Below are 13,854 nucleotides of genomic sequence, written 5' to 3'. Positions count from 1 at the left end.
TCTCGGTTTCTAAATTGAAGTGATCATGGCTACTGGCGTAAACCTGCCTTTCGCAAGGTTTAATAGGAAGGCAAAGATGGCAGACATTGGTCACTCGACTTCAATGCATCAAGGAAATCTATTGCCTTCCCACAATCACAATGAAGGGGAGTCCGAGGAGGGGCAGAGAAAGCCTTCTGGGTATAACTTCTTAGATGCCATTTTAACTGCTAACCACAGTATCTCAGGGGTTAAAAAGTCAGGACGGGAGATATCTCCAGTACTGGCAACTGGAGTAGTCAGTACCCTACAGCTGACACTCGCTGGCAATGGTGCAGTTCCTGTGCTGTACATTTATCGTGCTGTGAGCTAGATGTCACCCATGGGATATCCGATCTGGACAATTACTCTTATCAGATGCACCGCAGAAAGCTTTAGGTGTCTGCTCGTTGTGTGCCATTATATAGTGGCCTTGCAAAGAAATAAGATGCATTAAAATAAATACATGACCATAACAAGTATTCTATAGCTGGAACTGATCTAGGAGACCTCCTCTATGACGTCCATATGCCCTAATCAAAACATTTCCTTTAAGAAGGTGCAGGCTAAAGCTGCTGGTTAATAGGCTGAACTTACAAGGGGTAGTGGGGGCTTCTGGTGAAAGTCAGGCTGCTCACAGTCAGAATTCTCCATTTGCCAGTGACAGCAGGGGGGTCACGTGATCGCAAGTATTTGATTTGGATACATGTGGTCACATGCTGACTAGACGTGCGCAGCATAGCTCAATACAAAAGAACTGAGCGAGGCTGAGCATGTCTAGTTGGAATGTGGCAAGAAATATACAAAATTGTATATTTGCGGTCACTTTTTGGCACTGGACAAACCTGACAGCATGTGGAGTGCTCGCTGTAAGGATTGAGCAAGCGTGACAGCAGACGGCATGTAAGTTTGTAACCAAAGTAGCTCTGCATTTACAAGGAATTCTCCTTCTTGGGAGCTTTCAGCATTGCAATTAGGTAAAATGAGTGGATGTCCGGATCAGGGTTCTCTCGGCTATCGCTGTATTATCATCAGACACCGCATGCAACTCCTGTAATGAACATTAGTTGTACTTGCGGCCAATGTGCCCAGACCCTAGACAGCAAAGGGGAATTAATAAATCAGCAAAAGATGCACAACGGAAGAAAATAAATAAGAAAAAAGCAGAGGCGAGCGAGCCGGGTGTGTAAGAACTGAAATAAAATCATGAAATGAACACATGAAACTTAGAATTGGTTTAAAAAAAAAAAAAGCTATAGATTACTAATAATTAGTCCGTGATGAAGGCAAGTCAGGATTAGCTCGAAGTTCTCTGCGTCACTCCGGGGACGGCATCGCCACATATGAGCGTGACTGTTCCATCAAACAAATCTTCCATGCTGACGGCCACTAGTTCTGTGCCAGCGGCTTGGCTGCTCTGCGAGTCTGGTAGAGCCACGATCACCTGAGAACCTGCCAGTTGTGACTCGTCTAAGGTTATTACTTGCTCTCCTGCTGCTACTTGATCCTCCGTCTGGATAACCTGCAGAAGGCAGACAGCGAGCGGTTACTTAAGGTGCAAACACTCCTGTCTAATGGATCCCATTACTCATATTGTATGCAAAGGGAAAAAAAATATATAAGAAGTACCTGCACAACTTGCGTATTTGCTGCCTGAGCTTCCGCCAGTACAATGTCAGGGTGGTCCGTTTCATAGTGTTTCTCTAGCTGAGTCTGCGACGTGAAGAGCTCTCCGCAGAGGTCGCAACCAAATGTGTTCTCCGTCTCGTTGAAGTGGTCGGTGGCCACGTGGTGCTGCAGGGCACCCGGGAACTGGAAACACTCGCTGCAGTAAAGACACTGGAATGGCTGGGTCCCTGATAAGGAGAAGGATTATTAGAGATAGATATAAATCCATCAGATTTTCTAATCTCTCTACCTTGATTTAAACCCTTTTTCCCCATTTTTCTTTTTAAAACGATGCAACTAATTGTTATTTCATACATCCATGGTTGTACAACAAATCCAGGTAGATGACCAACATACAATATCCTCAGACCACAAGTTCCTAATCTGAGATCGGTAGTTCTACTGGCCCCATACCATGCGATACCCACTGTCTCATAACTTTTGTTGGTCCACAGCTTTTGGTATCGCCAGCCGGTATAGTGTGCAGTCACAGCCTATGTTCCTCCAGACGATGGAAATCATCACCGTAGCTCATGGATATCGCTCCAGCCGGCAACCGATCTCCAAAACTCCATAGACCATCCATCCCAGCTTGGATCCTCTCCCTTCGAAGTCCCTCCAACAACTGCTTGCTATTTAACTCCTCTTCTTCCAAGAGCCATATTTTTTTATTCTTCCGTCAATACAGTCACACATGGGTAGTTTATTCCCCCATTATTTGAATGATACCATTCTTTGCAACTGGGGTGGAATCGTACCCTCCTCTCTCCAAAAAATAAATAAATAGCAATTTTGTTGTCCCTTTTTTTTTTTTTTGTTATTTTTTTTTAGGGTGTTATTTGTATAATGCTCACTTTGCGGTAAAAGATACGTGGAAAGTTTGCTCTGCGGGTCAGCATAGTTACAGTCTGTAATGTACTATTAATACTTGTGTACAGACATTAAAAGTGATAGAGGCAACATCACCATTAGCAGAAGGTTAGGGTGACCTATAATGATGATGTGGCGACAGATTCTCCCTTCTCGATGTGGCAGTATTACACGGACAAGTAAGGGATTTTGAACAGGTTTCTCCCTATTCATGGCCATTTTCCCAGTGCTTGGGGGTTCCTGTATACATGAAGTGCTCACATAACCACTTACCTGAGTGCTTGCACTTGATATGCACTTGCAATGCAGCCGATGACGGGTAAATCTGCTGACACTTCTCACATTCATAAGCCTTATTATCTGAAAAGGGACAGTATGCCAAAGACTTCAGGTTACTCTAATTCTATATGTTCCACACGTCACTGGAGCTCTTTATAATGGACCCATTATCGTTTGTCTGCACTAGTAAACGCTTGTATTGCCCATATAAGAAGAGTTGTGCATGTTTTACTACAAATCAACATTGTTCTGTTCCTCTTTTAGTCTGCCTGCCTGCCATTACTATTACCATACCCCCGACCATTGGACACTGTCAGCACTGATTGGAGTACAAGGACGCCCCACTGACACGGAGAATGGTAGATCCAAGTTGTCAGTCAATTCATGCATTTCCAGGAACAATACCAAGAGGAGCAGTACAACACAGTGTTGTAAGAAAAGAAGCTGCAGCAATGGTATTTTCAGGGGAAACAGACATGTAATATATGTAAATGCTGCCCAAGGACATTAAAGGGGGTTGTTTTGTAATCAACATTAATCACCTATCCACGGGATAGATCGTAAATACATGATCGCTGGGGATCCAGGTGATGAGAGCTGGGGTCCCGAAATCTTCCCCTCATAATTCTCACAGCGCTTGGAGAAGTTGTTTGCACAAGTTCACAACCACCTCTTTCTCACAAAGGAATGAGAGACCCCAGCACAGGTTATAATCTAGAATATTTCCTTACCGTTCACGCACTCGCCGGGATGTTCGATCTTCGTGAGGTTCTGCACAGTAGACGAGTTGGCAAAGACCTTGTCGCAGGAGCTGCACTGAGCGGACGAGAACTTGGAAGAACGATGATTCTGCGCAGCAAACAGATCTGGATGATGGGTGCGGTTGTGGTACCACAGGCCAGAGAGTTGCTGTGAAAGTGAAGGCGACAGCATTACAGGAGAGAACCTGGTGATAGTGGCAGGCATCCGGCGAGAGCCTTGGATCACTCACCTGGTAGGCTTTGTCGCAGATCTCACAGTTGTACGGTTTTCCTCCCACGTGGGTGACTATGTGGCGCTCTAGTAGAGAAGGGGCGCTGAATATCTTTTCGCAGGACGGGCAGGGGTGGTATTCCTTGGAATGTACTATCTGGATGTGCTGTCTGTTCTCTTCTAATGTAGGAAAACTCATTCGGCATTTCTGACAGTCGTACGGATCTTCAATGTCTGAAAAGATCCATATATACAACAAATGTCAAAATACAAGGCAACCTCATACAATAATGGCATGAGAAGTCTACAACTCATAATGCTCCAACAAACGTTCAAAGAAACAGCAGATTAAAACCCATCTTAAAGAGATTATAATGAATGAATGAAGCTTACTATGGAAGGTCCGTAGGTGTATACTGAGCCCATTGGCTTGGCTGAATCCTTTCCCACATTCACGGCAGACGTACGGCTTATCTCCTGTGTGAGTTCTCACGTGTCTCGTCAGCTCGATAGATTGTGCAAATACGGCATCGCAATACTGGCAGACGTACATTTTACCTGGGATGGAAGGACAGAGCAATGTTAGAAGACAGACGTGCGCTCCTTCATTCATCGGCAGCAGCGCCACCTTGTGGTAAATCAGGAAAATTGCGGTATTCTGTTCAATCACACAGAGCCCTCTCCAGTTACACTACAACTCCCAGCATACCTAGACAGCCACAGAAGACATTGTATGTGCCTGTAAACAGGCCGGCCGGTATCATACCTTCAGAATGCTTCTTCTTAGTGTGGTAGGAAAGTGCGGCGGCCTGGGTGAACGTCATGTGACAGTGCTTGCACACAAAGGGGCGCTCTCCCGTGTGCAGCCGCTGATGATTCTTCAGAGTGGAGTTTGCCGCAAACTTGGCGCCACAGTCCTCACAGGAGAACGGCTTCTCGTCAAAATGCTCTGTCCGTTTATGGTACTGAAGCCCTGAGGAATAGCAGGTTACCATTTACTGAACATCACCTGTTTAGCGGATAAGACAGCACTATTTTCAATTATACTGCAGGGGGACTGCAGCACTTCATGAGGACACGACTGGTCTGTGATTTACCTCATTTATCTGAACAGAATCCAAAGTTGAATATTTTTGGACACACTTTCCTTTACTTTTCATGTACTGCTATCAGGTTACAGCGGCTGGTTTTTTTTTCCCCTCAATTTCTCTCTAAAGCTAAATTCTGCTGCTTTTGCAATTAAAGGGGATTCTCCAAAAAGGTAATAAAATGTCTCTCGTCATGTTATATAAACTACAGCCTGTCCAAGTCACGTGTCAAAAGAGGCTGCCATCTGAAGAAAGACAGCTCCCGAGACCTGTGTCTCGACTGTCAGAGGATTGTAAACGGAGATGAGGACAAGGGCTGTGACACGAGAGGAAATAAATCTCCTTGCTGAGTGACTGCACATTATTTCTGTTCATATCACAGCCCTGTTTCGGCAGATCACTGGAATGTGTGATTACGATACAGCTCCTCTGCAATTTGAGAAACAGATCTTGGGAACAGTGCTTCTTCAAGACTACAGCCCCTCGTGATATGACAAGGTTTTCAATAACATAACAGAACCATCATATCAGAGTTAAAGCCTTATTCGATTGGCAGTTTTCCAACGAACAGAGTTTCATTACTGTGTTGATCAGATTTTCATCCATTTTTAACAATTAGTTTTTCACATATGCAAAAAAAAAATTAAATAATAATAAAAAAAAACTTAAGCTTCCCCTAGCCATTAAACAAACTAATGGCATCTGTGTACTTTTTTTTTTTTTTTTTCACAGACACATTGACTGGCATTGGAGAGTTTGATCAGTGACTTGGCTCAAAGATGGACACAGTTCCTATTATTTTCTTTGCGGACCCTAGCACTACAAAAAAACGCATGTACTAAAACGGGTCCATGTTCAATCAATAAAAAACTGGATATGTGAATGAGGTCCAACAACAAATAAGGATTTTTGTGTACTCACCGTAAAATCCTTTTCTCCGAGCCATTCATTGGGGGACACAGACCGTGGGTGTATGCTGCTGCCACTAGGAGGCTGACACTAAGTGATACAAAGAAAGTTAGCTCCTCCCCTGCAGTATACACCCTCCTGCTGGCTCTCAGCTAACCAGTTTGGTGCAAAAGCAGTAGGAGATCAATAACAACATATGAGCATATAGCATGTCACATTATATATGAGAGTATAGCATGTCAAATTATAAAACAAGCACAAACTAATAATAGGGAGGGAGCTGTGTCCCCCAATGAATGGCTCGGAGAAAAGGATTTTACGGTGAGTACACAAAAATCCTTATTTCTCCTTCGCCTCATTGGGGGACACAGACCGTGGGACGTCCCAAAGCAGTCCCTGGGTGGTGACATCAGATCAGGCTGTGTAACCGCTACTTACAAGTGCGCCACCGCAGCCTGCAGAGTCTGCCTGCCCAGACTCACATCTGTGGAAGTGTGGGTATTATAGTGCTTCAAGAATGCATGCGGACTGGAGGAATTTGCAAGCTTGCGGCCGTGCTTGCCGACATCTGGTGCCTAGAGCCCTCAGACAGGGAGATAGGCTGACATCTAGCACGGAAGGACTCCTGGATGGTGAAAAGAATCCACCAGGCTAAGATGGCTGATGAAACGGCTAAACCCTTCCTGTGACAGTCAGGAAGCCTACTTACCATCGAGAAGCCCAAGTAAAGTGTCCAACCTTCGGAAGGACGCCGTCCTCGATACGTACCCACTCGGAGCACTCACTTCTTCCAGATTATGGAGAACCCATTCCGTTTTGTGGATTGGAGCCGAAAGAGATGAGAGAAGGACGATGCCCCTGCAACAGTGGGAATACAATACCACCTTGGTAACGAACGAGGGAAGGGGATGGCCTTAGGGCAACCTTGCCTTGATGGTAATAAGGAAAAAAGTCTGAAAGAACAGAGCGGCGAGCTCTGAAGACTCATCAGGATGACAAGAACGCAGAGAAAAAATGGGAGCGACCTTCCCTGATAGTAAAGTCTGTCCGGATCAAAAAAGGAGTCTACTGTAAGATCCCCAGGACCATTAAGGTCCCACAGATCTAACGGTACGCGGTAGGGAAGAACTACAGGTGAAGACTCCCTGCGAGAAAGTCCATATTTGCAGTTTTGTCACAATAAGACGGAAAAATACTAGTACTGCAAGCGAGAAAACCTGACATAGTCAGTGCGGGTCTCCCGGGGATCACTGGGGCCCTTTCTGCTTCCAAAAAGATCTCAGAAGTAGTGGAAGAGGGGTTATGGAAATTGGTACCATGAAAGAACAGAGCATGCACTGCGATGGTCTTGGATCTCGAGGCCAAACCATGACCTGGAGTACATTGGTGTTCAGTTTGGACGCCATCCGACCTACATCTGGAGTACTCCAGTGAAGGCAGATCTGATGGAAGACTTCCGAGTGAAGTTCCCACTCACTTGAAGAGAAACCCTGATGGCTGAATAGGTCTGCCGCCCAGTGTTCTACTCCAGGGTTATGTACTGCTGAAATCCCCGAATGATAGATCTCGGCCCATCAGAGACTGCGAGGTACCTCAGCCATGGCGCTTGACTGTGGGTACCTGCTAGATGGTTGACGTATGGCACAGCCGTGGCATTATCCAATTGAAGGCGGATGGTTGACCCGCCTGAAGGCAGTGGACCAGCTGTAGGATTAGCCGTACCGTTCAGGTCCCCAGAGCAATGATCGGGAGAAGAAGACTGGCATTGGTATTCCCTAATAACCATTGGACCAGGAGAAGGCTCTGGATGAGGAAGGAGCTCAGAGACTACCCTTTGAAAGCCTGATTGACTTGCTGAAAACAAGAGGAGCAAAAGAAACTGCTTCCATTGTCGTCTTTTTCCTCAGAACCCTCCTAGCGAATTGAATGAACCGAGGGAATGAGTGATCAAGTGCACGAGCTCCCTGTTGAAGGGCCACGACCTTGACTCAAGAGAGAATTACCATCCTTCTTGTGCAGGATCATCCTCAAAAAGGATCTGCTGGGCTGGAAATGAGGAAAAACTTGTCTAAGTTTAGCTGCTAGCCCAAGTGAGAGGGTATTGCAAGTGATATAGACGACTCAGAGTAGTCCTGGAAGAGCAGCTAGAAAGTCGACCAAATAGGGCAGGACGACCATGCTTCTAGGGTGCAAGAGGCACATGACAACAGCCATGACCCTTGCGACCACTCTGGTGCGGTAGCCAGGCCGAAGGGCAAAGTCGTGACTTGAAAATGCTGTTCGCAAATGGAAAGGCGAAGGGATTATTGTAGAGGGGAAAAATAGAAATGTGAGGGTAAGAATCCCAAATGTCGATGGATGCCAGAAACTCCACCTTTTTCTGTTGAAGTAATGGCTGAGCGGAGGAACTCCATCTGAAAAAGGAGGACCTTGTCAAAGGTTGTTAGAAGTTTGAGGTCCAGGAATGGTCTTACTTTTCATTCCCCCTTTTTGGAACCAAGATCCCTTAGATCTAGACTGTCCTGGACAACGCTTCCACTGCTGGTTGGGTCTGTAGAAAAGATACGATCCCTTGTTAGTCTCCCGCTCAGAAGATTTGATTGGCCAGCTGTACTGTCTTTGGGGAAAGGTTACTTGTGTGAATTGAAGTAGTTAAGGTCTCTGACCAGGAGACTATTGGTCAAGCAACCCATGTGGCGGCTAAGGAAGGGTAGAGCGCTGAACCCGAAGCCACATGACGGAACGAACCAGACTTGCTATCCGACCGTCTGTGGTATTTTAATTGATGATACATCGGGCAGGGATACTGGTAGGTATACCACAAGAAATTCTACCCGGTTAGTCTGCCAAGTGGCAGAATGCGGGGCTGCATCCAGCATGTCAGGGAAAAACCGTCTTTTGCCATCGTCGTGCAGAGTAGAAAATTAGGAACCCTCGATCCACCATCCTCTTAACAGGGACGTGGAGAGGAATCGTCCGCTTTCTTGCATAATCCGCTAAATAGTGGTGATACAAAGGGGGTGCTCGGATGCCAAAAAGGGGTGCCTCTGTACATCCACAGAGTTCAGGTCTCCGGGTGGACAGGGCAGGTTGTCTGGCGTTAGGCCTGGATGCAGAAGAGGATACATGGAGGCGACACTGCATGTGTTCGTCTGTTGATGGTGTGTGTGTGTGTGTGTGGGGGGGGGGGGGGGAATCGGTGCCCTTTAAAGGACCCGTTGCCCTTAAAATCAGACCAGGTATGGCATCCCACGTAGAGGCTTCTGTCCAGTGAATCGCTCGTCAATTTGTTGATGATATAAATAGGCGAGTCTCTCTTTTTCTGAAGCACTGGCAATCCAAGGCAATATCCGATCCATACTCAGAGCGTTGTTCTCAACAAATCATAGGGGAGAGATCAGGAAATGAAACTTCCGTTTTCTAGACGCCTGTACGTTTTTCTAGAATACTTGCAGCCCCTGCTAGCCGACGGCTCCCATTGTAGGAGAGGAACCATGTATATCGGTCCTGCGAGCACTCTGAGCCACAGAGGGTTCACAGAGGGATTCAATCTCTTGGTCAGAGAAACCATGGGTTGCGGTTAGTGACAAAGTCCACTGAGGGGCGGAGGGCTCCAGAGCTCAGTTAGGGTGACCAGCTTCGGATTGATCATGTGCCCTTAAGACCAGTGAATACTGGTCATGCGCGTTTAAGACTAGGGAATACTGGTCGTGCGCCTTTAAGACCAGGGAATACTGGTCTTGTGCCTTTAGGAGGAGGGCATACTGTTAATGTGCCTTTAACCCCTTCATGACCCAGCCTATTTTGACCTTAATGACCTGGCCGTTTTTTGAAATTCTGACCAGTGTCCCTTTATGAGGTAATAACTAAGGAACGCTTCAACGGATCCTAGCGGTTCTGAGATTGTTTTTTCGTGACGTATTGGGATTCACGTTAGTGGTAAGTTTAGGTCGATAATTTTTGCGTTTATTTGTGAAAAAAATGGAAATTTGGCTAAAATTTTGAAAATTTCGCAATTTTCAAATTTTTAATTTTTATTCTGTTAAATGAGAGAGTTAAGTGACACAAAATAGTTAATAAATAACATTTCCCACATGTCTACTTTACATCAGCACAATTTTGGAAACAAAATTTTTTTTTGCTAGGAAGTTATAAGGGTTAAAATTTGACCAGCGATTTCTCATTTTTACAACGAAATTTGCAAAACCATTTTTTTTAGGGACCACCTCACATTTGAAGTCAGTTTGAGGGGTATATATGGCTGAAAATACCCCAAAGTGACACCATTCTAAAAACAGCACCCCTCAAGGTGCTCAAAACCACATTCAAGAAGTTTATTAACCCTTCAGGTGCTTCACAGCAGCAGAAGCAACATGGAAGGAAAAAATGAACATTTAACTTTTTAGTCACAAAAATGATGTTTTAGCAACAAATTTTTTATTTTCCCAAGGGTAAAAAGAGAAACTGGACCCCAAAAGTTATTGTACAATTTGTCCTGAGTACGCTGATACCCCATATGTGGGGGGGGGACCACTGTTTGGGCGCACGACAGGGCTCGGAAGGGAAGGAGCGCCATTTGACTTTTTCAATGAAAAATTGGCTCCAATCTTTAGCGGACACCATGTCGCGTTTGGAGAGCCCCCGTGTGCCTAAACATTGGAGCTCCCCCACAAGTAACCCCATTTTGGAAACTAGACCCCCCAAGGAGCTCACCTAGATGCATAGTGAGCACTTTGAACCCCAAGGTGCTTCACAAATTGATCCGTAAAAATGAAAAAGTACTTTTTTTTTTTTTTTTTCACAAAAAATTTCTTTTAGCCTCAATTTGTTCATTTTCACATGGGCAACAGGATAAAATGGATCCTAAAATTTATTGGGCAATTTCTCCTGAGTACACTGATAGCTCACATGTGGGGGTAAACCACTGTTTGGGCACACGGCAGGGCTCGGAAGGGAAGGAGCGCCATTTGACTTTTTGAATGAAAAATTAGCTCCAATCGTTAGCGGACACCATGTCGCGTTTGGAGAGCCCCTGTGTGCCTAAACATTGGAACTTCCCCACTTGTGACCCCATTTTGGAAACTAGACCTCCCATGGAACTAATATAGATGTGCGGTGACCACTTTAAACCCCCAAGTGCTTCACAGAAGTTTATAACGCAGAGCCGTGAAAATAAAAAATAATTTTTATTATTTCCTCAAAAATTATTTTTTAGCCCACAATTTTTTATTTTCACAAAAGTAACAGTAGAAATTGGACCCCAAAAGTTGTTGCGCAGTTTGTCCTGAGTACACTGATACCCCATATGTGGGGGTAAACCACTGTTTGGGCACACGTCGGGGCTCGGAAGGGAAGTAGTGACTTTTGAAATGCAGACTTTGATGTAATGGTCTGCGGGCGTCACGTTGCGTTTGCAGAGCCTCTGATGTGCCTAAACAGTAGAAACCCCCAACAAGTGACTCCATTGTGGAAACTAGACCCCCCAAGGAACTTATCTAGATATGTGGTGAGCACTTTGAACCCCCAAGTGCTTCACAGAAGTTTACAACGCAGAGCCGTGAAAATAAAAAATCATTTTTCTTTCCTCAAAAATTATGTTTTAGCAAGCAATTTTTTATTTTCACAAGAGTAGCAGGAGAAATTGGACCCCAATAATTGTTGCCCAGTTTGTCCTGAGCATGCTGTTACCCCATATGTGGGGGTAAACCACTATTTTGGGCGCACGTCGGTGCTCGGAAGGGAGGGAGCACCATTTGACTTTTTGAATACAAGATTGACTGGAATCAATGGTGGCGCCATGTTGCGTTTGGAGACCCCTGGTGTGCCTAAACAGTGGAAACCCCTCAATTCTAACGCCAACACTAACCCCAACACACCCCTAACCCTAACCCCAACTCTAGCCATAACCCTAATCACAACCCTAACCCCAACACACCCCTAATCATAACCCCAACCCACCCCTAACCCTAATCCCAACCCTAACCCAACCCTATCCCCAACACACCCCTGACCCTAACCATAACCCTAACCACAGCCTAATCTTAACCCTATTTCCAACCCTAGCCCTAATTCCAACCCTAACTCTAATTCCAACCCTAACCCTAAGGCTATGTGCCCACGTTGCGGATTCGTGTGAGATTTTTCCCCACCATTTTTGTTATTTATTATTTTTTTATTTTGATCGCTGTGATAGAACCTATCACAGCGATCAAAATGGCCGGCAGATTCGGCGGGCGCACTGCGCATGCGCCCGCCATTTTGGAAGATGGCGGCGCCCATGGAGCACACGGACGGACACCGGGAGGGACACCGGAGGTCGGTAAGTATGAGGGGGGGGGGGGGGGGGAAATCGGACAGCGGGGGGAGGGATCGGACAGCGGGGGGAGCGGACAGGAGGACGGAGGGGAGCGGAGGACAGCAATTACAGGACGGAGGACCGTGGGGACAAGATCGGTGGCGGTGGAGGGGGGCAGATCGCGATCTCCAGCCATGGCTGATGCTATTGCAGCATCAGCCATGGCTGGATTGTAATATTTCACCAATTTTCATTGGTGAAATAGTACTATCGCTCTGATTGAAAGTGAAACGTCACTTTCAACAGCCAATCAGAGCGATCGTAGCCACGGGGGGGCGAAGCCACCCCCCCTGGGCTCAAGTACCACTCCCCCTGTCCCTGCAGGTCGGGTGAAATTACAGTTAACCCTTTCACCCGGCCTGCAGGAGAGCGATCCGACCATGACGCATATGCTGCGTCACAGGTCGGATTGGCACAGGTTTTCATGACGCATACGCTGCGTCAAAGGTCGGGAAGGGGTTAAAAGCAGGGCCTACTGGTCATGTGCCTTTAAGAACCAGGGCCTACTGGTCATGTGCCTTTAAGACCAGGGCATACTGGTCATGTGCCTTTAAGACCAGGGTATACTGGTCATGTGCCTTTAAGACCAGGGCATACTGGTCATGTGCCTTTAAGACCAGGGCATGCTGGTCATATGCCTTTAAGACCGGGGCATTTTTCAAGGATTACGCCAGAGGTGAAGCCCCTTGAGAGGAACTAGGTACTCTGGGAAGAGCTGGGATCGGCGGTGGCGGAGGGCTCCTGAGCTAATTTGAATTAAGTACTCTTGGAAAGGTGACCGGCTTCTGGCTGGTCATGACTTAAAGAGCAGAGAATGCTGGTAATGTGCCCCTTTTAAACTAGGGAACCCTTAAGACCAGGGAATGCTGGTCATGTGTTTTTACAAAGCCAGGGAAAGCTGGACATATACCTATAAGCCCTGCGACTACTGGGCATGCGTCTTTAAGACCAGGGAATGCGGTCATGTACCCTTAAAACCCGTGCCTTTAAGACCAGAGCTTGCTGGACTACCAGAAATTACAGGTCTTAGGTATTAAAAACAGGGAACGCTAGTCCCTTTATGCTGCCGGGGTGCGTGCGGGGGAGGGGTGCGGAGGGAGGATTCTCCTTACCGAGATTCTGAGTCCCCTGTCTGGAATAGCGCTGTCTTCAGCGCTGAATTACCGCCGGTGTGATGCAGCAGCCACTTCCGGATGAGCTCGTGTCTGGAGATGGCAGGTGGATGAAGATGGCCCCTGAGAATAGAGTTCTCGTCCTGAATGAGAGGCGCCTGAATGGGGGGGCGGAGCCTGAAGTGCGGCCTAGCATGGGCAGAGTTCCAGGTTGCGGACTACACAAACCCGAAGCCGGGGGCTAAATTTTTGAAGCCAGCTGGCGCCGAACGAGGAAAAACGAGGGAAAACAAAAACCGCCGGTTGCACAGAGCCCTCCAACCGCTCGAGTCCCGGCACTTACCCCAGTATGCAGCTTTGCTCAGCAGGACAGAAGGTAGAAAAAGATGCTGTGCAGTTGCTGCTGTTTGGACGGTGCAGGGATAAAGAAAAGTCCTCAATCCATCGTCCCTTTGGAGGTGGAGAGGAACCATCCGCCTCCCTGTACCATCCGCTCTTAATAGTGGTGGTGCAGTGGGGGCTGCTCGGACACCACGCTGAATAGTGCCTCTGAACAGCAGAGGGTAAAACCTGGTGGTCAGGG

General features: G+C 46.7%; 1 protein-coding gene across 1 annotated transcript in view; it reads right to left on the bottom strand.

The window, feature by feature from the left end:
* Window positions 1–1,023: 1,023 nt before the first annotated feature.
* The window catches only part of ZBTB40 (zinc finger and BTB domain containing 40), a 37,136-nt gene continuing 24,305 nt past the window's right edge, over window positions 1,024–13,854 (bottom strand). The window contains exons 12-18 of the mRNA XM_077250191.1: window positions 4,574–4,780; window positions 4,201–4,365; window positions 3,827–4,041; window positions 3,567–3,744; window positions 2,830–2,916; window positions 1,648–1,874; window positions 1,024–1,540 (exon numbers count right to left, since the gene is read on the bottom strand). Coding sequence (XP_077106306.1) covers window positions 1,316–1,540; window positions 1,648–1,874; window positions 2,830–2,916; window positions 3,567–3,744; window positions 3,827–4,041; window positions 4,201–4,365; window positions 4,574–4,780 — 1,304 coding nt within the window. The 3' untranslated portion in view covers window positions 1,024–1,315. The remainder of the gene's footprint in view (window positions 1,541–1,647; window positions 1,875–2,829; window positions 2,917–3,566; window positions 3,745–3,826; window positions 4,042–4,200; window positions 4,366–4,573; window positions 4,781–13,854) is intronic.

Source organism: Ranitomeya variabilis, chromosome 4 (genome assembly GCF_051348905.1).
Source record: "Ranitomeya variabilis isolate aRanVar5 chromosome 4, aRanVar5.hap1, whole genome shotgun sequence".
Lineage (NCBI taxonomy): Eukaryota > Metazoa > Chordata > Amphibia > Anura > Dendrobatidae > Ranitomeya > Ranitomeya variabilis.
This window is presented reverse-complemented; position numbering and strand designations above follow the sequence as displayed.